This window comes from Sphaeramia orbicularis, chromosome 16, assembly GCF_902148855.1.
Source record: "Sphaeramia orbicularis chromosome 16, fSphaOr1.1, whole genome shotgun sequence".
Classification (NCBI taxonomy): Eukaryota; Metazoa; Chordata; class Actinopteri; order Kurtiformes; family Apogonidae; genus Sphaeramia; species Sphaeramia orbicularis.
This window is the reverse complement of record NC_043972.1, coordinates 9399578-9425664: the sequence shown is the minus strand read 5'-3', so window position 1 is coordinate 9425664 and position 26087 is coordinate 9399578. Positions and strand designations below refer to the sequence as shown.

Here is a 26087-nt window from a genome sequence, read left to right as displayed (position 1 = left end):
ATGGAAAAAAAATAGACACGACCTCTCCTGTCTGTAATATGTTGGAATTTGTGACACTGAGCAGAGAGAGGTACTGCGAAAAACCTACAAAATTCAAGTTTATTTTTTTGAGAGTTTGTAAGATTGTTAATTATTTTGGGGTGTGTTTTCCTTAAGTATTGTGGATATCTGAATCACAATACTGCTCACAGTAATTACAATATGATTGTTTTTCACCAAATTATGCAGCACTAACGAATGCCAGACACCTTTAGTTTAGGTTTGAGCTCTGATTTTCCATAAAAAATACAAATAACAGCACTTCAACATTGTTCTCCGATATTATGTTACAGCTTTCATTGGTCTTAGTTTTTGTGTTGTTATTGTGGAAATGGGATTTTTATCTTAAATACACTATTTTAGTATGAGTAAACCTCCCCCTGAACAGAATTTGTCATGGATAGGAGGCTGCATATCTTTTGTTAATTTGCAATTAAGGCAATGCTACAGAGGGACAAGGAGAGTCATAGAAAAGAGGGAGAAGAGGGAGCAAGAAGCCAGATATCGTGAATGAATGAGCCAGACACGGAGCTAATGGTAAACCTGCTTTATGTCTTTGTCAGTCACAGAATGGGAAAGACGTCCTTGTCTTGGCCTCCATAGTTCAAGGCGTTTTCAATCTCTAAGCCTATTTAGGATCTAACGTAAATTTGATGTCTAAATAATCTGTCAATCCGAGGACATAACATGCTTAGATATTCCATTGTTACATTTGATTATCGTGAATTAAGATGTTTTCTCACTTAAGCCACATACTTCTATGGTCAAACAGTGGTTAATTTCAGCACTCGTTCCTTGAGGCATTAACTTTAAGTCCCAGTGTGTGTCTCTGACCTTCTGTCATTGTTAACAGGTGTTTTGAATGTAACGAGGAGCTCTCCACTCACTGTAACAAGAAGGCTTTGGCTCAGACCCTGGACTTCCTACAAAAACACTCTGTCAAGGCAACATCAGGTAAGGTGTTTGCCAGCATCTCAAAGGTCTGGCCACTGACTGTTGTAGATTCAGGCTTTTATTCGACAAGTACATCCTCCCTGTAGTTTCAACAATGCAAAATTCAGTTGATTTGGGGTTTTATATGCACACATTCCTTTAATTTAGACAGTTTAGACTAACCTTGAGTATGACAATGTTTAATAAAAATGCGGTGGTCATAATGCAGATCTTTACAGTTATCTGCACTGACAGACCTCATACGTGTAGTCATTCATTCCCAAAAAATAATTTGACAATAGCAGGAACTGAAGTGGGTCGTCCACGGTCCATAAGAAAGACGCCCGCAACACCTTCACTGTGAATGACGGGCTGCATTAAAGCAGAACCACGGCTTTTTACAATGGCGTATTGGCTGATACAATAGATGACTTTCATATTTTAACTGATCACAAAGATTCAAATGCATCAGCCAGCACAATGAGAATAAATGAGTCACATGAGATACAAGGAATTGACTGCAGTCCACCTGCTCCCCCTGCTGGCAGTGGTTGTCTGAATCACGTTACCTTTCTTTCTCAGTATGGAGAGACTGTATGTGTATTTGTATGTTATACTACACTTAAGTAAAACAGTCAGCGTTGTGTCATATGGATGCATGTACATTCAGCTGTCTGTGTATTGACACTATAGAGAGATAATGAACAAAGTGATATGGCGGCAACATTGACATAGAAGAGCAGCACTTTTAAAAAAAAAAAATTACTTATTATTGCTGTTTTTGAGATAAACATAACACAAATACAAACCATAATAGAACAAACAGCAGGAGGAGAGTCTACCATTCAAGTCGTATTTAGTCCACATGTACATCAATATGCTCATATACCCATATTCATTTTCTTCTTTACAGTAAAGTTTGAGGATATGCCCCCCAGTAGGGCCACGTTGTCATTATACAAAATCAGGCCTTACAGTTAAAACATAAGTGAGCCATTTTAACCAATTTTCAGCAAAGATATCAATTGTACATCTCAGTTTAAATGTGATTCTCTCCATAACATATATATTGTACACTACATCAGTCCAGTCATTTATATTAGGTATGTCTCTTTTCAGCCATTTTCTGGTCAGGATCTTCTTACTTGCTACTAAGAGTAATCTCAATAAACATTTATCTCTCTTTGCACACTTAAAATCTTCTAAATCATTGAGGTACATGGTTTTAAAGTCAAAACAAATTTGAAACTTAAAAATGAAGAGCAGTACTTTTGAACCAAATTCCAACTTATTATAACTCTTTATTTATTATATATGTACATACGTTCCAATTCGAGACCAATCTGAACTGATTATCTGCCCAAATAATCGTGCAGTTTGGGGGATTTACAGACATAATCCAAATATTATCAACTCTATTAGAGTCTCATTCTGACTCATAAATCTAGAACACATGTTAATTAGGAAAAGCCAAAAAGAAAAGCAGTGGAAGAATGAGCAGCAACATGTAATGGGCAATGAAAGTGAGATGACCAGGAAGAATTATGAACTGGACATTGCATAACATCAGCTCGTAGCAGTGGCTGATACAAGTGTGTTTGAGATTTACTAACTTTATCACCAGTTCACCTCCATTTCATCTCAGCCATGACATCTACATTTTTTTTCCCCTTCTGCCTCTACATACAGGGTTTCTGCGGGTCATTAAAAAGCATCAAAAGTCATTAAATAGATTTTGTGAAAATTAAGGCCTTAAATGGCATTAAAAAGCATTAAATTTGTTGTCCAGAGGCATTAAAAAATTAAATACACTTGACGGAAAGAGCATTGTTATTCACAATTTATTTTGATTATATAAACATTTAATAATTTTGATGGGAAGTATAGTGTGATGATTGACAGATGGAACCCTTTAATCGGCTATTGTTCATGGCCGATACACAAAGTCACAACACTGGATGCTTGGAATGCAACGTGCTCATAAAACTGTATCTGCAGTTGGACATGGGCATTAAATTAGTTTAAAGTGGCATTAAAAAGGGCATTAAAAAGCATTACATTAGATTTGTTGATACCTGCAGAAACCCTGCATTAGGTCTGATTTGAAGTAACTTTAGGTCATTGACGTTTCTGGAATCAGCACTCCTAAATTGTTTAGTTAAGTGTGAAGTGTGTTTTAACTGCGCTGAATTATCTGGTGTGTGTAGTATTATGATGAAGATATTAATCTGCTTTGTGTTGTTATGGCTCTGGTTTTCCGTGTTGGTGTAATCAGTGAAATTGTGGAATCCTCCAGTGTGCAGCCTTGTTTCTTTCTACATTCCTCAAGCCACCTGAGCCCCCCCTCATTCAGTCGGTCAATCATACACGTATCTACCCCCCTCCCCGACCTCTCTCTGTACTTACATGCACATATGCCATATGTTGCTGCCTCCATGTGCCTCCTTTACCTCTTTTACTTTGTGCTGGCACAGTGACGGACTCTGAGTTGTCTGTGACAGTTCAGGGTGGTGGCCATTGTTGAATACATTGTCACTGGCTGCCTGAGCTCAGCCCCCATGCCCGGTGCCCAGTGGCCTGAGTCCAGACGCCCGGGCCCAGTCAGGCTGGTCCCCCATCAGTCTCTAGCCGTGGCTGCAGAGTTGCACGAGAGATGCTGCAGCGATTCTCTACCCACTCCCCAACCCTGCATATCGCATGACTGCACACATTAGAGAAATTAGGCGCTTGAGCGATGTTTCCCGGCTGGGTTCCCTGAAGAACAAGAGCAGCTGCGTGGGGTTCAGCCTCTGCTCTGTCGTTCTTTGTCTTTCCATCGCTATCTGTTTCTGTCCCTTGCTTCGTCTGTCGTGTCGCTGTATGTCTCACCACCTCTGGGCCTGTGCGCTGCACTAGTGGGAGCCACGGTCCTCAACAAGTCAAAGCAACTGGATCTTAACAGCTGGAGCGCACTAACTCTCAGTGGACGCACAAACACAAACAGACACACAAACATACCCAGAGTATGGAAAAGAATCCTTAACTCAAACACCTTTATTCCACTGCACCATTCATTACCATTAAAATGGCCACTACGAATGATTTTAAATTTTAGAAATAAGCTTGTCTGAATCCTCTTGGAGCGTTGGAGCTTCTTATGGTAATTATAAAACAGGATCTGAAAGGCTTTGCCAAGTACATTACATACCTGAGGAACTTCCAGAGACTTCAAGAAAAAGATGTTCTGAAAGATCTGATGAAGTTCACATCACTCAACCACACTTAAACTCACACTTACTGGGACAAATAGGACCAAACAGAGTGAAACTTTTAACATCTAATTCAACTGAATCCACTGCTATTCACTGATGCACATTTCCAGCAAACCTTAATGGGAAAACTAGTTGTGTGGGGTATTTATCTGTACTCAGTATATTCATAAATAGTGGTCGGCACAATCCCATTTAGGACAAGCTCAGGAGTATCAACAACGGACCAACGAAGTGCACTGCTGTAGAAAGGACTGCACACAAAAAGTGGTGTTTTTAGCCACTTGAAATAAAAAGTTCAACCCAAAAACAATCAGTCAGTGGTGATAGAGAAATGTATATTGTGTCCCACATCACATGTATGTTCACATGGCTTGGATACAGGCCAAAAATGAGCATGAAGGCAACACAAACAAACACAGAGTTACATCGAACAGATTAACCCTGAACAGGAATTATCTGTATTGAAGTTCCAAATAATCCAATGAAATAAAATAAAAAATAATTCAGTGTGTGCAGAGGGGTATGTTTATTGTAATTTTCTTTTATAATTAAGTTTTTTTTGTAAAGTATATTTATCACAGACAAAATGCACAGTACATATACAAAGAGAGAGGTCAAACTCAGTAGTCATATAATAATAATAATAATAATAATCCTACTATAATGCATGTTCTGTGTCCGTCCAGCATCCGTCCCGTGCGTGTCCAATCGATGTTGCAGCACAGGAGGGCATTTGTACGGGTTTCCCTCAGCCTCCACAGGCCCGATCACTGCCAAACTCGCCAAATGAATACAAACATTACCTGACTATCTACTAGGCACAATTTTATGTCCGTATTCAAATGTTATGAGGTATACTGGGCGATTTAACAGGGTCCCAGCTCACCTCTGACCGGGTCAGACCCCACCACATACAGGGTCCCAGCTCACCTCGGACCAAGTTCGAGCTCACTACAGACCACACACCCGATTGCAGCCAAACTTGCCAAATTAATAGAGCCATTACCTGACTATCTACTACGCACAATTTTGTGTCAATATTCAAATGTTGTGGGGTATGCTGGGCGATTTTAGCCTCTCATACTATCGTACAATGGCACCACGGGTACAATACCGCTAGTAATAATAATAATAATAATAATAATAATAATAATAATAATAATAAATCTTATTTGTAACGTACTTTACATTTGACACCAAATCTCAAAGTGCACAATACAAAGCAACAAAATACAATAAAAAAAACATATACTGTATTTGCAGTATGAAAGAAATCTATGAATGGTTGCCATGTTTGATGAAATATTTCCAGTTTCTCTTTGAGTAAAAATCTTATCTTTTCTAGCTGTAAGTGCTTTATTATATCTTGTATTAAAGCTGAAAGTGCTGGGTGGGTTTTTTATTTCCAATTTAACAAAATTACTCTATGTGCTAGTAATGTCACAAAACTTCTCATACTGAAATAAGTATCACATAAGTTCAACAGCAGCCGGCTTCACTCTAAAGATAGTAATAATTTGATCTGGTTTAAGCTGTTTTGTGATGATTTTGGATGTTGTTTGAAATTGATTATTCCAATAAATTTTGATACATGGCCAAGTCAAAAACATGTGGGCTAGTGAAGCCGGCTGCTGTCTGCATCTGTCACAAATAGGATCTGCCCAGGGGAATGTTTTTACAGTTTCGGCTTTGACAATGTAGCCTATGGAAGATTTTGAATCACCAAAGTATGCACACAGTTGAGGAATGCACATTCATTTGGGCTTTTATCCATTGATTTTCTGTAATTCTTGGATCTAAATCCTCTTGCCAAGCATCTTTTAAGAGGTCTATTGTAGTGGTACAGTTCATGTTGTGGATCTTTGCAATCAGTCCTTTTTTTTTTTTTAAATATTGCTATACATTTCTTAATAACAATGAATGTGTTTTGACGTGCACCATTACAGTGATAGTGAACATTTTGACCATATCACACACCCCCTACACAACTTTAACCCATAAAGACCCAAACATCTACCAGCGACTGAAATCATTTACTGATATAAAAGGTTTAATATCTGCTGATCCATTAATCCTATCAATACATGTAAATAATTGGTGTAAAATACAGTTATTCATCTTTTCATGGTCATCAGATATGACCCATGTGGACATTCAGAGGCTCCGTAGTTACCATGGAAACACCGCCATCTTCTATAACATAGATTCACCAGTAAAACCCATGGAGTTGGATCAATGACAGTGGATGGAGATGGTTGGTTTATGATATATTTTACTGAAAAAGTCACATTTTCTTCAGTTTTCTCTGTTTCTGATATAATAACCATCAATTTTAACCTGATCTTTTATGAACATCTGCATGATCAGTCAATTAAATATAGAAATTTAGCTGATTTTGCAAAATACAGAGAATAATATTAGAATAAATTGTGATAAATCACTTAAGAGAGATTAGAAATAGAGAGTTTGAGATTTGAGAACTGCCACAAAAGTCACACTGGGTCTTTATAGGTGAACTTGCTTTCACAAACACATCATCTCAGCTGTAGAAATGAAGCATCCTTATGCATCATAGTCCTACATGTGTTCACTCAGAGTATTAAAGTAAAACAGTGAACCCAAAGAATAATGAGACTTAACTCATTTGGATTTCTTTGGGCTTTTTTAACTGGTTTCATATCAGAGCCATCTCTTTAAATGTTTGATGTGTTATTCTTTGAGACACCATGCTGTCCTCCCTCTGTTGTTTCTTCATTATTATAATGGTCAGCGCTCATATTATGCAGACTGGGCTGTATTTGTGCAGCGTATGTGTATTTATTTGGTCCTATGTTTGTGCACTTGTTGCCAAACATGGGTTTCCGGTTGGTGGGCCGGACAGTCGCTGCCTACAGTTTTCCCCTTTGCCTCTTTAAATTACCTGTCACCTTTCTTGCCACCCAATTGTTCCACACCGGTTGGCTAAATGGGTATAGAAGCGGGCAGCCATTGTCGTAGTAAAATAGGCAGTTGTTGTCTGTTGAGGAGCTTGTGAAATTGCATTTCAGTGTGAAGGCCAGGTTTTCAGAAGAAGCTGCTGTTGTGCTGTTTTTCCTATAGACCTCATGCACAAAAGCACCCAAGCAAGGATTTTTTTTTCAGAATCTATAATAATTTTGTACAACAGCTCAGGGAAGAAAGAAAGTCGATTAACTGTGCTCTCTCACCATCAAGGTCTTCAGCTCAAGTACCAGAGTCCCAGTAAAAAGCAAATTGACCTCAGGGAGCTAGACTCCAGCTTGTATCACAGCTGGGGAGTCTTTGTGGTACAAATTAAAATGTTAGGTCTGAATAGACATCAGAGCTTGTTTCAAATTGGAAGCTGTGATTTATTTTATTTCTTGTTTTATGGAAGTGATTGTTATCAGTTGCTATATTGCTGTATCATTATATTATAAAGTGATGTATACATATATTTACCAACTTAAAGATTTTTTTCTATGGCTGTATTTTATAGGCTTTTTATTTAAAAAAGAAAAAAAAAAAAGAAAAAAGATGAACACTTAGCAATTAATGAGTCTGAGCAAGTCTGTGAATACATTAAGATTGTATAGGTAATAAAGCTAAAGTCGTCTGCTACAGAACTGGACTGGGCTACAGTATCGAATTAATTAAATTAATCTACGCTTTTCATGAAAAATAACAAACTCAATGATGATAATTCCTCTGGAGAGTTTTCTTGCTCAACAATAATCGAAAATACAACCTGTTTGTTAACTGTTAATATGTTTTTCGAGATATATAAAAAGAAAGAATATTTTATCTTCAATTCTCAGAACCACTATACAACCATTTAATATTATAGATGGATAAATCATCTATAATGTTGTAAAAAGCTCTAGATAAATGTTATTTAACCCTTTCATGCATTGTGGTCACTCCAGTGGACAGTTCTTCTCCAGCTGTTCTCTTGTATATTTATAGGTTTTGTTGTTTTAGTTCTATATCAGCCAACACAGTGGATACTTATGCAATATCCCATAATACACTGCAGTTCATACCATTACTATAACTTTGCTGTTCTTGATAAACCTGATCTGCAGTAACATGTTTAAGTGTAAATCAGTTGTTATTTGTTAGACAGAAAGAGTTGTTTTTTGCATATTATATGAGGTAATAACTAGCATTAGAGTATGTTAAAATATGAGAAAACATCAAATTAGCAGCCTTAAAAATGTTTTTATTTCATTGTTTTCATTTTACTTTCTGATATTGGGTTTTAAATACATGTTTCTTTACTTAAAAAATTAAATGCATGGAGATTTTTGTAACCCCATGAAAAAAAAAAACTCGATCGCAATTTTTTTTATGCCTAAGGAGGTATAAAAACACTCCAGAAAAAAAAATCTTGACTAAGGTTCTCATAATTCATGCATGAAAGGGTTAAATGGATTAGAAACATTCCTAATCATATACTGAATTCTTTTTATGCTATAATACAATAACTTGTGCTGGAACATTCTTTCACAGTTAACCAAACACCTCACAGCGTGGATTATATACTGTATGTGTTAGGTGGTTGTAGGCTGTTGAATTCTTTTAACTTGTCTCAGTTCCAAAACACTTGACACTGTGACATTTCTTTGGTGTTGGCAATGAGGAGTAAAATTTGGCAAGAACTTCTCTACACATCCATTCTACATCTACAGTGTTTTTGTTAATACACTCATGGACGTGGTGCCTTCATTAGCCTCTTATCCCCTGTCTTTAGCCCAAAAACAAGTTAAAGTAATTATTTATTAAAAGTGGTTTGCTACAATTGAGAAGGACCCAAATGTATGATAGAGCTATAACCATTTTCATTTGATATTTTTAGTTAATTTTAGTGTTTTTTCTCTGTCGTCATCTGTTTTTAGATTTCAGACTCATGAATGCATAACCAACATCATTCCTATTTTGAGGGTTTATTTTCTTTTGTTTGATTATTTTGAAAGCCTTTATTTATAGAAGTTTAGAATAGTAGCATGAGTTAAATTTGATTGACAAAACCATTGTCTCTTATTGGACCAAGTCATTTTATTCTTGTAAACTGAACCATTAATGCAAAGGGAAAACAAAAATACTTGTACCTGCATTCTGTGTTGTTGTAGTTGGTGTCTCATTCATTTTACATTAGATTCCACTTTATTGTCATTACATGTGCACAAATTCAAGGTAGCGTAATACAGTTTAGCATCCAACCAGAAGTGCAATCAGTAGACAGTACATACATGAATATGCAGGATAGATTTTTTGGGTGCTATAAATATATTATATGGATTATTATATACATATGAATAAACTGATTACAATATACAGTGTTAAAGTCCAGTGAATATGTTAATGGACATAATAATGGATATATTTAAGTGGCGCAGACATAATATACAGATTATGGACATATGAGGTGGATGAGGGTGTGTGTACATAACCAGAAGAATTCAATAGGTTTATTTCAGGTTTTGCTTGTGCTTTCTTGTGTTAATCTTAGGTTTTGTTTTATAAATTTGACATATTTCAATGCTAGTTTTGGCAACATTAAACTTTGTTGCTTTACAGGCCTTTGGTTGTCCTCAAATACCCAATTATACTTCCATCCTGTTTGGACATTTATTGCTGGACATTCAAGGTTCAAGGTGACTTTATTAATACCCACAGGTAGATTTGTTCGGCAGTCTGGAGAGGGCATCTCAAACACAAAAAAACCCTTAAAACCACAGGACAAATACAGGGGACAGATTAAAAACAGCACAGACAAAAGACATGGACAGGTACTCCCTGCAGCTCGCTGATCATGGTTAAAACAGACTAGAAATAAATAGATAAAAAAAAAAACCCGACTAAAATAAATAAGTCATCAGATATCACTAAAAATGCCAATATAAAAAGCATGATAAAAACATCATGATATAATGATATAATACAAGGGACAATAGATCAATAAATGATAAATAAATTAAGACCACATTAAAATAAGCCAGAACCCAAGAATTAAAACATTAACACACACTTTGTCTAAATGTTAGAACTTGTAACACATTAAAAAGTCATAAATTAAGAATCCATATGTCCAGTCTGCTCCTGTCCACAGACACTGAAGTAGGACATGCTGGAGGATTACTACACTCAACAATAGTTCACTGTCAGCTCTGCTTTCCAGCCGAGTCAGTAGCCAGTAAGATGCTTGTCCCCTGGTGGTGCTTTCATGGGGGTAATCAAGGGTGATTCTGTCTTTATTCCCACCATCGCACATGAAAGTAGGCCACATAGTGGGTAGCAAAATCTGTGTCTAAGTGTGTGTGTTTGTGTGTGTAAGTAACATGGCACTGGGTACTCTTGGCCTCAGATGGCAAAGAAACAGGCTTTTCATGCCCTGCAGTCACAACAAATTAGCGAATTAATAAGACATTTGGTGTTGCTTGGCCTTCCTCTTGACTGCTTGCTCTGCATGAAGGGAGCTGGCCTTGGCTCTCCACACTGCTGCACTGTAAGTGAACATGGAGGCATGAAGCCCACTGGCCATGCAATTCAACTGTCTCTCAACCCAGTGGTAAACAAGATTGGGGAATTAATAGAAAAGGCAATTTTATGAAAATATTTTACATGTTATTTTGTAAAACCTTCTCAGTGAGGGGCTGTGAAATTGAACGATGTCAGTATGTTTAATGTATTTGACACTGTAACCGGTCTAAATCCAAAGTAAAATGACATTCTTTTTATTCAGGCATTGCTACGTGAGCCAGAATGAGCTCGGAGTTGTCTATTACTGTTTCCTATACAAGTCTGTTGTCACTTTTCTTCTCTCCTGTGTGAAAAGGCAGGGAGTACAGAAGGTGTTGGTGTACATGCATGCATGTGGACAAACCTTCGCACTGTGATGCTTTTCCTCCACCCTGGGGAGAGGCTCCACAGTGTCACTGCAGCCCACACTCGGTGGCTGAGCAAGGAGGGCCAGGTGGTGGGGCCGAGTGCGGCACAGTCAAGCGTGGACGCGGCGCATGCTGACATTTGCCTTCACTGACTGCTGCAGGGAGAGGAAAAATCTGCTTTTCCATATGCTTGTGCTCGTTGCAACCCTTCCCTCCACCCACTGCCCCCCCACCCCCACCCCAACTGCCCTCCTCTGCCCCCCCACCCCCACCCCCCCCCCCAACTCCGGTCTCTACCAGATGGCTCCCTGAACATTGTTTACCTTGGGTGACGGTCCCAGATGCAGAGTGTGTCCATAGGCATCCCCGTTCCGCCCAGTTAGTTTCCTCGTTCCTTTGCTGCCTCTCAGTTCAAGTGCCAGTCGCAGCTCTCGCTCTCAGCTTACATTATATCTGTCGGTTTTAAGTCTCAACAACACAACAAGAACACACACCTTTACACAGGCTTTCTCTTTCTGTCTCATTGAGCCTGTTTACATGACCATAAAACAGTCTGATAACTGGGAGTAATCAGATAATGGTAGTAATCAGATCTGATGCGATTACATGCACTTAATAAATGTGATAATCAAAAACCCCAGTTTAGATCTTTTAATCCAGGGGTCTCAAACTCATTTTCTTTCATGGGCCACATTCAGCCCGATTTGATCTCAAGTGGGCCGGACCAGTAAAATAATAACATAATAACCTATAAATAATGACAACTCCCAATTTTTGTCTTTGTTGTAGTGCAAAAAACCCCCAATTATGAAAATACTTACTTTTATAAACTATCCCCCCCAAAAAAGTGAATAACCTGACAAAACTGAAATTTAAATTAAAAAAATTAAAAAAAATTTAGTGCAATTTTACCAATGTTATGCCTCAACTTATCATTTCAACATGTGCATTTTGGATTGGATCTACAAAGACACTAAACACTTAGTAACAGGCAGAAAATTGCTAAAATTGGTCTTAATTTTCTTTAGACATTTCAGGTTGTTCATATTTGTTCAGTTTATTCACATTTTATTGTTACAGGATAGTTTGTAAATGTAAATATTTCCGTAATTTAATGTTATTTTTGCACTAAAAAAAAAAAAGAAGTTTGTATTATTTATAGGCATAATGTAATATTGTTTTTCTCACATTAAAGCAAGAAGAAAATGTGGAGTCACTATTTTTTGTTGGTTATTATGCTATTATTTTACTTGAGATCATATTGGTCTGTATGTGGAACCTGAATTAAAATGAGTTGGACAGCCTTGACTGTGGAATTTTTGCACTTTGCAAATTCATTCCGCCGGCCGGATTGGTACCTTTGGTGGGCCGCATTTGGCCCCCAGGCTGCATGTTTGAGACCCTTGTTTAAGTCCATTATCAGATTTCTTTTGGAGTACATACGAACATAGTGATGGTAGAATCAAACTTTCTCTTGTTGTCTTCTACTCATGTTTGACTACATAACTTCCGTTTTCTATGATTTTAATTGTGTGTACACATGCGTAAAAGAACAAAATAAATCAGATTAACCTGTATACGTGTAGGAGGAAATAGGAGTATAGGGGAGAAATCAATTAATTTGATTTCTCATAATCAGATTATACTGTTTGCATGATCACTTGAATAACCTGATTACTCCAGAAAAAAACAGTATTAGTGGGCATGTAAATGGGTTCATTGTTACTTTGTGTTTCTCTCATTTACACATGAACATTTCTTTTCACACCTTCTCAGTCACACCAAAACCAAAAATTCACTGTTCGTTCTTCCTTATTAAATCTACATCCCTTTTCCTTTTCCAGTTGTTTTCCATGTGTTGTGTGTGTTGACATATCGGAGTCCTTATGGCTCAATAATGGAGATGGAAACAAGCCTCCAGATGTTGCCGGTGCAGAGGGCCAGATGTATTTAGCACCACTGGGTGGAGCGCCACGACAGCCTGTTGTCCCAACAAGCTGAACCTCATCCCGCCTAATCTCAGATGACAAGACAAACCCAATGGTGGTCGTTTATCATGTTGTTCTGTTTTCACTGGGAGACGTGAGAGAGACTATGGTTTAGCTGTGTTAGGGAAAAAAAAATGTGGATTTTTCTTTTCAAATAAGTTAAACAGAAAAGTTGCCCTTTACTTACACTCCTTTTGAGTAGCATTTAATTGATTAGAAATGCAAATTGACAGGGCCTGAGTAAAAAGCACAAGGTTCACATTCCAGCGTCTGTGGCCGGGGCATTTCCACCGTCGTCCTTGGCCTTGGAGAGCTGAAGCTCCAGGGTAGCGGCCAGCAGTGAGCTCACCACTGCTGTCGGATGAATAGCTTTTTCAGTGCGTTGTGTACAAGGTTTAGTTCTGTCAATTGAATATGTGTGTTAAGGCAAGGCCAATTGTGTGTTGAGGAGGAGAACGGTGAAAGTATAGGGGCAGGTTGTTGTGATGATTATGATGGCTTACGGTTCAATTGAATTTCCTTAGTTTGAGAATAAGCTGGTTCAGGCCGATGACCTCGCTGCCAGCCCGCACTCTTGACTGGCTCATGTGGGTGAAGTGCTCATGAACCGAACACTTTTTGTGTTTCCCAGTGTTGCGTTTCTTTTTCTACAGCCGGGAGGCCTGAGGGGAACGCTGTCAGTCTCTACAAGAATGTGCCATTTTGCACTGAGATTACTTATTATCACCAGGCACTTGGTAGTTTCATGTATTAAACATGGTGAATTTAATTAAAAAAAAACTGAAACTCTTTATCCGTCACCTCTAATAAAGGTCCTTTTATTGTAGGTAATATAAATACTAGTAGAACTTGGCGATATGGTAAAAAAAAGCACCTTTTTCAGTTGTCTGGATGATTTATGATGGTTACATGAACTGAAGACAAAACATGACTGAACTATACTCTTTCATAACTAACACTATATGCTGTATACAGCTGGAGAAATTGATTCATTGTTAATAATTTACAGGAAGCAAATAGGTTGCACTTGGAACATGGTCTATGGTCTCTAGAGGAACAATTTCTTGCAATTTAGGCATTTTTTTAAGATCAACAGAAAGCAAATCTATAATTTAACCTTTATACTAAGCACTTATTAAGTATTTAGTGGATTTGTTTTGTTTTGTTTCATGCTGCTGTGATGGAACAGTTCATGCTGAGGATGGGGATGGTAGTTCCTGTTCTTGACAAAACCTAATACCTAAACTAAATGTGTCAGTGAAAACTTAATTAAATGAAAAATACTTGATGAAAATGGGTTGAAATGTGATGACATGGTAGCTTTTAAAAATGATGGTTTTGTAACTAAATTCTTCCTTTTTTGAGCGTCTTATTGTACCCAGGAAACTTAAATTAACATAAAAAAAAACTAAATAACAAAAACTCTAAGTTCAGTCAGATGTGTCTCCTATCTTTGTCTCATGATGTCCATGCAGTTCTCTCAGTTACTGGCAGCTGTGACTAAAATGACAATGACCTTGACCTTTAATGCCATAACCAGTTCAGTTCATCCTTGAGGCCAGTGACCATGTTTCAGATTTGAAGAGATGTACAGATGTTTGGTGGATGAATCTAAAATTGAATTATTTAGTTCTTCAGAGTAAAAAATTAACTAATTATGCATTAGTAAAATCAATTTCAACTAGACTGACTTTCAGACCAAAACTAAAAAACTAAATAAATAAATAAAACTATTACCATGATTATTGTCATGTATGACGTCCTCTGACCTTTCCTCTGGTGCAACCTTAAAGTTTAGTTTTGTGATTTCCGGTTGAATATCTTAACTTTCAATGGGATCACTATGAAACATGTTTGTGCATTTTGACGATGTTCACAAATTACATCATCAGATTGAAATTACTACAGTTTAGTTTATGACTAAAAATCCAAAAACCTAATGATATTCCCATTATCCTGTGGTAGTTTGAGATTATATTTAGGGCACTTTAGCAAATATAGGACAATATTTAATAGGGGTGTAAGAAAATATCGGTTCTGCAATATATCTTGATATTTCATTTCACAACACTGTATCGATATTAGAAAGTACTGTATCGATATTTTTAGATATTTATTCAAATGCAGATATTGTGGAAGTTCATTTTTGTTTTTCTTTTTTGTTTATATTTTATTTATTCTTATTTAACACTCTTATTAAATAATGTTAGTTCCTTTGTTGGGATTGCACAAAAATAATGTTATGACATTAGTTATGAACTAATAGAATATGAACATTTGAACAGGATCTCAAACTGTAATGTCTGTAAAACATCATTTCAGTTTTAACACAGGAGCATTTTGGGATATAGCATTAGATCCTTTTGTGATCAAATAAAAATGTGTTTAGTATTTGTGCAGATTTCTGGTGTAATTAAATTCTTCCAGGAAATAATCATTTTTAAAAAAAGAAACAAAAAATTGCCTTTGTAACAGTATCATGATATATTGTGATATATCATATTGTGATCCTAGTTTTGCGATATGTATCATATCGCCAGATTCTTGCCAATACACACCCCTAATATTTAACAGACTACAGTGAGACTGAGAACCTTCTAAACAATGTTCATAACCTACATCAGCATGTTTGCATGTGGTTTTAATTGTGTTAGCATTCTGTCACTAGTGTTAGAGTTCAGACTCACGGAGTGTTGTTTCTGTCGACACTCAGACTTCAGGTATGAGCGCATTTGCAGGATTCCTTATGTATTATTACATCAGCTGTAGAAAACACATCTCACTCAGTGTGTTAGCGGTACTGAGATCAGTGTTTGTTGAAAACCGCTGCCACTCCATCAGCTCACATTGCTTCACTACCTACTTGAGTCTGTACCCAGCAGACTCTCTGTATATCACAGTTACATTATCGCCATCTGTGTCTGAATTTCTGTTTAAGTTTAGTTTTCATTGGTGATCATGAGTAACAGCTGGCTCTGGAAAGCCATCTCTGACCCCAGCCCCCACCCCTCCCTCACTAACCAGCGGAAACTTCTACAGCTGTCATCTGCTTTCCCAAATGACCCAGCTTTCCTTCCAGCTGCCATCCCAGCACCCTGCTCCCAGCCGCAGTCTCGCTTCAAGGCCTTCAAGCCCATTTATTTATTTATTTTATTATTTCACATTCCCAATTTTAAGAGAGATCGACATTTTCCAACTGCAAGGCCGTATTTTGTCTCCAGTAACTGTTAACTTTTAATTTTTTTTAATTTAACCAGGAAGAAAATCCCATTGAGATTAAGAACCTCTTTTCCAAGGGAGTCCTGGCCAAGAGGCAGCACAACACATAGTTATAACATACAGTTACCTCATACAGTTACAACATACAATAATTTACAGGACCTGTCAACCTATGTAAAACAGGTGCAAGTCACTGAGTTATTCTCTAGCACTTTGAGTTTGGATTTAAAAGCATTCAGAGATATCAGTTCAGTCAATTTCCAGTCTCTTAGCAGCATATTCCATGAGCAAGGAGCAGAGTAGACAAATGCCATTTTACCCAGCTCTGTACGGGCGAGTGGCACAAAGAGGAACAAATGCTCATTCGATCGCAGACAATAAGATTCTATACTTATTCTTGTTATTAAACTACAGATGTAGGGAGGCAGTAGGCCAATTATGGTCTTGTCAGTAACTTGGCACACCAGCCACTGTTCAGCTAAATATAAAGAACTGAGCAATAGGACTTTATCATGATAGAAACCTTTAATATCTGTCAGTATCAATAATAAAGTCAAATCATCCATTTATTTACATTTAGTGGATGATTTTTGGGCCTCAGTGAAACCAGATTATGGTGTTAAGTGACTTAAAAGTCACAAGATGAAAATGATATTTACCTCCGCCAAGGAGGTTATGTTTTTGCCAGGGTTTGTTTGTCTGTTTGTTTGTTTGTCCGTTAGTGTGCAACATAACTCAAAAAGTTATGGACAGATTTTGATGAAATTTTCAGGGTTTGTTGGAAATGGGATAAGGAAGAAATGATTAACTTTTGGGGGTGATCGGGGGTGGGGGGGCCCACGGGGGGGCCCACTGATCAGCCTTGGCGGAGGTCTGCGCTCTCCGAGTGCTTCTAGTTTAAAAAAATAACAAGAAAGTTATGTTAAAGATGCAACAAGACAAAAATGACAAAATATTTAAGACCAAAGTAAACTGAAAGACATTAAATGACAAGAAAACAAGACAAAAATACTGGAAAAGACGTAACATGACAACATGTGCATTCTTGTTTTTGATTTAATGCTTATTTTGTTTGTTTTGTAAATCAGAAGAGAAAACAAGTGCACTCTGAGTTCTTATTCAACATATTCTGCAAGTGTTTTTACTCAAAATGTGAACCAAAAAAAATCTAGAAAACAAAAAAACAACTGTATATACATATAAGATTATATTGCAGTCATAACAGCCTCTGATCTGCAAAGAAAAAGATCAGGTTCTAATATTTGCATTTGTTGCATTATTTTTCTAATGAGTGTTGTTCATTATGTTTCACTTTCTTGCATCTCTGATCTGTTTCATTTTCTGTTTTAGCAGCATCACCGAAGATCATCAAACTACGAGAGGAATCATCAGATTATGGCGATGCATCCAGAGGCAGAAGCTCAGTCATCAACAGCTCACTGGTTCCCGTCAAAGGCATCACTAACCTTGGAAACACCTGTTTCTTCAATGCCGTTATGCAGGTAAACTCCAATCAAACTTAAATGCTTTGAGTTTTAACCAAAACAGGCTTGAGTTAATGAATGAAATGACTTCCTTATCAGTTAATCTGTTCTTTTTGATACATCTGTTGATTATTTACATGCTTAATCCTTTATAATTATAATAATTGTATATCCTCTTTCATTATCCTTTCAGATATTTATCTTAAAACATTTTTCATCAAAGTTTCTGTTTAAGGAGTTTTTTAGAAGCATATGTGAAAGGGGTGTAACGGTATAGAAAAATGTCAGTTTGGTACGTTTTCATTACAGGGGTCTTCGGTTCGATACGTTTTCGGTACAGTGAAGGAGACCAGTAAAGGGGGGGTATGGGAGGTTGCGCTCCATAACTACATGTGGGAAACAGTACAGTTCTACAAAATATTGTTCAGTCATTTGTGCATTTACAGGCACCCCACATGTTATGTATTTTTGAATGTTTAATGCTTGTTTATGGTAAACACTGTAATTTACTGAGTGTTTTTGAATGCCTCACAGTATTCCCCGAGGTGCTGTGAAAGTGACCTCACAGTAACACCAGTGAAGGTGAAGACGAGCAAGTTCACGGGCTTTTTCCAACTTGATTTAAAAAATAAAACCCTTTTTGCTATAAAGGAACCTATGGAAACCAAAAGTGAAACGATGCGTGCTTCGAACATCCGACCTGGCTTCTGTGCCTGTTATACTCTCTGTCGTCATGTTTTGTTTTGTTTTTTGCAGTGGCGCTGAGAATTCATCGCTGCTGAATGTATATAGAGGAAACCCTGCAGATGGGTTCTGCTTGTGTCCACCCTGCTTCCAGAGTGTTTGTGTTCTTCACATATCCAACATGTAATTGTTCAGGACACCGCTGTATTGTATCGAAGGCCTGGAACTGTAATGGTTCAGTGCAAACGAGTGCACCGTTACACCCCTAATGTAAAAGGTTTAGTTATATTGTTGTTGTAATGTGTACATATAAAATGTTAATATTTAAGTTAATATATGTCTTAACTCTTTAACGAGTTTGTACATTTTGTCCGGCTGGACCATACGCTGCTCTTTATTCGTCTTTTTCTCCCTGTCGTGTTTCTTATATAACTGTTCAATCAAAAAGGCTGTAATAATGAACATACTGCAGTTTATACTGAACAAGCTGCATAATCTCATTAATAGACCGCGCTGTCCTATTTTGAAGGACAGAACTAAAGAACCATATGAGCTGGCAGCATTTATGGGAATTTTTCCGACTCGGACACAAGTAACAGTTAACAGTACCTGTAGCTGCTTTAGGGAAGAATATAAACAGTGTGATTTATCGATTCATTCCACACACATCGATGTAAAACATGACAAAATCAAAATATCACCAGAACTTTTTTGACTAAATATAAATCATTTTTGCATTATAAAGTATTCATTACCATATTATATCGGAACCCTTTTTAATATTAGATTATGTTTTCACAGGGAATACTCACTATAGTGGTAATTTTCAACTGTTATTATAAATCTGAAGCGTGATTTAATGGTACATGTTTCACTATAATCAACTGTGTCTCAGTAACTTATGTCCAGTAATGTTATCAGTGTTAACATTTATAATTATTACAATAGATGTCAAATCATTATTTCTTTCAAAAAGTTAATTTTTGGTTTAAGTAAAAGCTGAAATATTTGTGCTTTAATGTTTTATGGTAACAAGATGAAAATCATTTGCCCAGCAGTGGAACATTTAAAAAATCTACAGGTAGAACATGTAGAGCAGTTAAATATCTGTTCTGCAATATATTGCGACATTTCATTTCACAATACTGTATCGATATTGAAAAAGTACTGTATTGATATTTTTAGGTATTTATTCAAATGCAGATATTGTGGAGGTTCATTTTTGTTTTTTTGTTTTTGTTTTTTTTATATTTTTATTATTATTTTAAAATCTTTTATTAAATGCTGTTAGTTCCTTTGTTGGGATTGCACAAAAATAATGTTTGATGTTAGTTCTGAACTAATAGAATGTGAACATTTGAACAGGATCTTAAACTGTAATGTCTGTAAAACATAATTTCAGTTTTAACACAGGAACATTTTGTGATATAGCATTAGATCCTGTTGTGATCAGATAAAAGTGTGTTTAGCATTTGTGCAGATTTCTGGTGTAATTCAGTTCTTCCAGGAAATAATCATTTAAAAAAAGAAACAAATTAAAAAATTGCCTTTTTAACAGTATCATGATATATCGTGTTATATATCGTATCGTGATCCTAGTATTGTGATTTGCATCGTATTGTCAGATTCTTGCCGATACATACCCCTAGTTCTAATGATTCGATATCAGAAGCTGATGACCCAGTGAGTCACAGATATGAATATTAATGTCCCTTAAATGCTCCTCAAGTGGTTCTTGTTGGAAGTGCGGCCTATACAGAAGTGTGCTGTGTTTTTCCAATGACTCCGACTGTAAACAAGATAGGCCTCGAGGTCAGTTTGAAGTATATTCAGGGCAGCAGTAAATGTAATGCAGACTTGGACATGTTTACCTGCCTGAACACGAGTGGCACACGGTTGGTGTACAGCATGTTTCCCATACAACACGGCTATAGAGCTTCCACAGTCGCTCTATTGTTATGTCATGGTGACTGCAAACTGACATGCCTCTTCAACAATGAAGCTGTTTTTTCCGCCATTTTGTTAATCACCCTCAGGGCCTTCCTCGGTGATTGAAATCGGAGTGAGCGCGCTTTACATGCTTTTCCCTCCCTCTCCCTGTCTGTTTGTATTGTCTCCTTGAAAATTGCAATCTTTTTGGTGAAAACACATAATTGTCAGAGGATGAGCTATGTCTGTGTTCACAATGCCAGCCCCATTGTGCGTTTTCCATAGCAACTGTCTTCATTGCCAGGATATGACAAAACAAATATCTCTTGAAAGGGAAGAAAAAGATGCTTCTCTAACATGAAGGGACAATAACTGCTTCAGGCTATCACCTCACCAAGGATCTTCTCTACATTTCAAACTCACAGATCATGGATATATTTGAAAGCCTCTTTGAGAATAATGAACTCACCACAAGTTGTACAAATCCTATTAAAATGGAGATATCATTTCACAAGGGTATTTTAATTAACCACATTGAATTGCCACAAGCTAAGTGTGGTATATTTATATAGCTTTGAATGATTATGGCTTGTAATTTTTTTCCTCCAAATACATTCCAGACCCTTTTTATTTTATAATTTAATATCAAAGTGTAGAACCATGCATCCTCACGTTATAAATGATACTCATCTGCTGTTGTTACTACTGTCTAAAATCTGATTGTGCTTTTACAGAATCTGTCCCAGACGCACATGCTCATTGACCTCATCCAGGAGGTGAAGGAGAAAGGGTACAAACTGAGGATCTGCCCCCCAGTCGAGACCAATCTGGTACGTGTTAGTTTACTTCTGCTCTCCCCATATAACGGCTTTGGAAGAACCTATTTTAATGAATCAATGTCCATCATAATACTGAGTGTTTGTTTGGTCTTACATCTTCTAAATTCATATCCTGGGTGACCACTGACCCAGACAAAGGAAGTAGAACATTCTAAGTTTTACAGTCGAAATCATACTTATCTGTGTTCTCAGGAATTCATACTATAACAGGGTTCACGCGGGGTCTTAAAAAGTCTTAAAAGTCTTGAATTTACAAATCTGCATTTTATACCTTAAAAAGTCTATAAAAGGTATTAAATTTGATATGGTAGGTGTTTAAGTTATTTTGCAATAAACTTGTTGGCTGTATTGTGTTTAAATGTGTCCAAGCTGCAAAGAAAGTAACGCTAGTCAACTCAGTTCCATCCATTCCAACCCCACAATTTATATTGAAAATGAGGAGCCAATTATCGCTAACTTTGCAGCCCCCGGTGAGAAATGACTCAGAACAGTGAGAATCAAGGCATTGGAGTAAATCAATATATTTTCCAAAATTGTAGGAGTCATGAAATTTTGCCAGTATGCCGGTTAAATGTGCATTAAATTCTGTTCTAAGTACTCTTAACCCTTAGGGGTGTGAGCCTATTTTGGCCGTTTTTGAGTACTTTTGATTTTGCCTTTATATACTATATAAATAAATGTTTATTATACCCATGTTTGGTATCTTGTTTTTTCAGCACAACTTCATCTATCTCATCTGCGTATTATTTTTTCACTTTAACCTACTATATCAACACAAAAGGCCAAAAAACACACAAAATATAAAATCCGATTTGAAAAGTTGATGTAATTTATTGCATAAATAACACAAAGATGCTTAACGAGCCATGTCAAAGGCTTTAAAAGTGAATATTGGTACCAAATATTAGGTATATGAAATTAAAATTGTAATAAATTAAAACTATACTCAAATATTTGACATAAAAGCAGATCTTTACATAGGAATTTCTCTGGTTTTCTCACCCCCCGAGTCCTCCCGGTTTCCGCTTCTGGTTCAGGTGGGGGTCGTCTTCACCCTTACCTGTAATGCTAATGCAGTCTGTGGATTAGAGTCCGCAGATTCGGCCAGTTTTTTCTGCTTTGAAAAAGGACAAAAAATGACAAAGATATGGTCAGAAATATAATGCCCGCCCCACCTCATTTTCATACTTTTACTCACGTTTGTTTGGTTCATGTTCAAAACGTGATATCTCTGGTTGTATTTGCTCTATCAACGTCAAATAACAAGTGGGAGAGCGTTTCAAGTCTGCACTTTAAAAGGCAATTGTCCTTAGTGGTTTACGTGACTGACTTCCAACGCTGTGACATGTTGAAAAAGTCATGTGATTCAGTCAAGGGTTAAAAAGGTCTTAAAAAGTCTTAAATTTAACTTGTAGAAACCTGTAGGAACCCTGTATAATAACTTGACCTTGTTTTATTCTAGAGTTCACTGACTGTATTGCTGCCCGGTCCAGAGCCTCTGACAGCCGCCATGTTTTCCTTCCTCCAAAGCATGAAAGAATCAGGAAAAGGTCCAATCAATCCCAAGATCCTCTTCAACCAGCTCTGTCAAAAGTAAGGCGTCAAAACGTCTCTCTTGCTTTGTGCTTTTGCTTTTAACTTGCCAATATTTATGATCCCATAGTCGGCACAGAACTATTGTTTTTGTGTAGGAAAACAAAATAATATTTCAGAATCAGAATACTTTATTAATCCCAGGGGAAATTGTTGTGTTACAGTTGCTCCATTCAAGTATAATTAAGGTATCAGGCAAGAAATTATCAGTACTACAAAAAATATATCTACATCCCAAATATACATATTAAATACTCTATTAAACACAATTAAAGCAGCAATTTGTACAATATGTTCTTGACAAATATTATCAATATAGTAAGTAAACGAAATGTAGATGAAGAGTGCAAAAATATTGTTGTTTGCAATCATAATTATGTGGTTATAAAGTACAAATATTATCAATATAATAAGTAAACGAAATGTAGATAAATAAGAGTGCAAAAATATTGTTGTTTGCAATCATAATTATGTGGTTATAAAGTGGAATTAAACCATTCAGGTCAGGTATGTGTGTACCTCTCTGGGTTTATTTTATATTAATGACCAGTACATTGTACAATATCCCAGGTATTATTACTTCAATACTTATCTAATTCATTATTTAATTTAGAATTAAAGTATAATTTTTTTTGCCTCTCCTAAGTAATAGTCTGATAAATTCATGGACTTCACATTAATAGTAGATGGTCCCTCTATGATGTCAAATGCCAGTGTAAAGCCATGAAAAGCCTATGGTCATATTTGGGTTAAGCTGAAACCAAAACATATAACAACAACTTTGTCAACTCATAGTGTCATTAGAAACCCCATCAGGTCATTTCAGATCCTTAATACATCTTATCGACTACATGTTTGGTAACAGTAGAAACATTATAACAGTGAAATGTATAAACGCATTAATAAATGCTACCTGAGCTAATTAGCAGGCTAACTGACAGACCATAGAATTCAATACATATTCATGCTAACATCAGCTAATGCAGCTAAGTTACTGATGCTATTGTAATTGATCACCAGTAAACTTAATGACATAAATACAATTAAGTAAACCAGGGGGAAAAAATTAGCTTTATTAGTTAAAATAAACACACAGATGCTCGTAGTTTTTGCTTTTCAAAATTACATTTGTAATCCTAGCTGCTGATCTCCAAGGAAAATGATCATAATATAGCAGAATTCTGATAACACAATATGACATAAAATTAGATCAGAATAATGATCATTATAAGTTGCCATCATCGACCAGAATCAAATATTGACCAAAGCTGTCCTTAGGAGAAGTCTCTGTATGCAAATAACATATTCTTGACTGAATTGTTTAACTGTGCCATAATTGAAAGTCTCCATTCCCACAGCAGCACTTGACAACAAAAGAGCCTCAGCTTTCATCCATCGTTGCTGTGATAACCACTTTAACCAGCCATACCCAGGTAGCACCTGGTCCCTGCTCCGTCCCTTTCACGCTTTCAAAGCTGAGCATACACAACATACAGTAAAGGCACTGTACCCCATCCAATGCCTGATGGCAGTTATCTATTTGTGGCTCTTCTACAACTTGCCACACTGTTGTGCCACCTGTGTCATGTTTGATCCAGAGCAAGGTTTTAACAGGCTGTGTGATGGGCGGAAACCGCTTTACATTTTCAACATGTGCACTTTTTTTCTTCTCTTTCATGAACAGTGTAAACGTTTGGTTGGTTGGGTTCTTGTTTGTGCATGGTACACTGCTGGTTGGGTCCACGGTCCGTGTGTGTGTGTGGGAGTGGGGGGGTCTTGCGCTGTTAAGTAGTGCAGGTGGGTGGCTGCGGCGTTTGGCGATGGATGACTAGACACGTCTCTGGTGTGGCTTTGACAGTTATTCTGGTACCTAGCTTTAATCAGACGGGCCTCTGTATGTGTATGTGTGTGAGTGTGTGTGTTTATGTGAGTGTGTACGCTGCTACCTCACCTGGTACCACTTCAGCGTACAATATACATGCAGTCAACTGTGTATTCAGACAGTAAGCAGTGCACACACCTGTATGCACTCACTTGTGTCTAATTTTTAAGTAGGCCTCATCTTTTCCACTGAAATGCATTTGAATGGAGAGATACAATTGTAAGGCTCAGCACCGTTTACCTGTACGCTCCACTTATACCCCTGTGAAGGCCAGTATGGGATTGTTTTTGTATGTTCATGCACATTACAGATATGAATGGTAGCGCTGCTAAGTGCTATCCTCTTACAGTATAAGCAGTCTTAAATCCTGGGAAATACATAAATTATACAAAAGTTTTCAATGAAAACAATAATAAAGATGCAGCATTTAAACATATTTGCTGATATAAAAAAAAGCATAGTCTTATAGGAAACATTTTTAACACACATGCCAAAAACTCCAAGGTTATCTGTGCTCTTCATCTTTCTGAATTTTTCTTTTTTTAAAATATATATATATATATATATATATATATATAGTGTCCGTTTGCTTCTTGTTCAGCGCTCTACGAAGTATAAATAGTGGAGCTTTTGAAGCATTTTGTTTAAGCTGTAAAGATGCCATTTAAATGATGGTAAAATCAAAATGTCAGTTCACTGATATATTGGCGACACATCGATATTGGCTGATGTTTGCATATCAGAAGTCTTTGCACAGATGCAGTGGCAAATATTTATCTCTTGTGTTATAAGCCCCTTTTACACAGCGCTTCTGTTCCAGGAATATTTCACCTTTATTCTGGAACAATGTCTGCGTAAATTAAATTGTAGAGGTAGTAACAGAGCTGTGACAAAGGTGGAATCATGATTCTGGAACGCTATGTAAAAGGAACACCTCTCGTTCCACAACCAAGGTGTGACGTTTTGATGACGTATTGCGTGTGCAACCCACACGCTGGGGGGGATTTAAAAATGAGCGTGGGTCGTGTACAGTAAACCAACATATCAACACAACCAGAAAGATGTCGAACGGGGGAGACACTATTTGAGTTGAAGCAAGGAACGGCAGGTTTATTTATAAAGCACATTTCATGTACAAGACAATTCAAAGTGCTTTACATAAAACATTAAAAGCATTACAACAGGGAAGCAATAAAAAGTACAGGCATGAGAAAAACAAACAAAAAACAAAACAAGATAAACAGATAAAACAGGTAAAAACTTTAAGCTCAAAAGAATAAAAACTCTATTCAAATGCAGCTGAGAACAGTTTAATTAAACTTAAAACCTGCACTGCTAAAATAAACATTGCTGCACTCT

At 36.9% G+C, this 26087-nt stretch overlaps 1 protein-coding gene across 3 annotated transcripts in view; it reads left to right on the top strand.

Annotated features, from left to right (window-relative positions):
* usp45 (ubiquitin specific peptidase 45) overlaps positions 1 to 26087 on the top strand; it is a 55013-nt gene that overhangs the window by 3215 nt on the left and 25711 nt on the right. For 2 of the 3 annotated variants that reach the window (XM_030158550.1, XM_030158549.1), the window contains exons 5-8: positions 893 to 993; positions 17668 to 17819; positions 21149 to 21244; positions 22716 to 22846. In XM_030158550.1, coding sequence (XP_030014410.1) covers positions 893 to 993; positions 17668 to 17819; positions 21149 to 21244; positions 22716 to 22846 — 480 coding nt within the window. The remainder of the gene's footprint in view (positions 1 to 892; positions 994 to 17667; positions 17820 to 21148; positions 21245 to 22715; positions 22847 to 26087) is intronic. The other variant, XM_030158551.1, reaches the window with a different exon arrangement.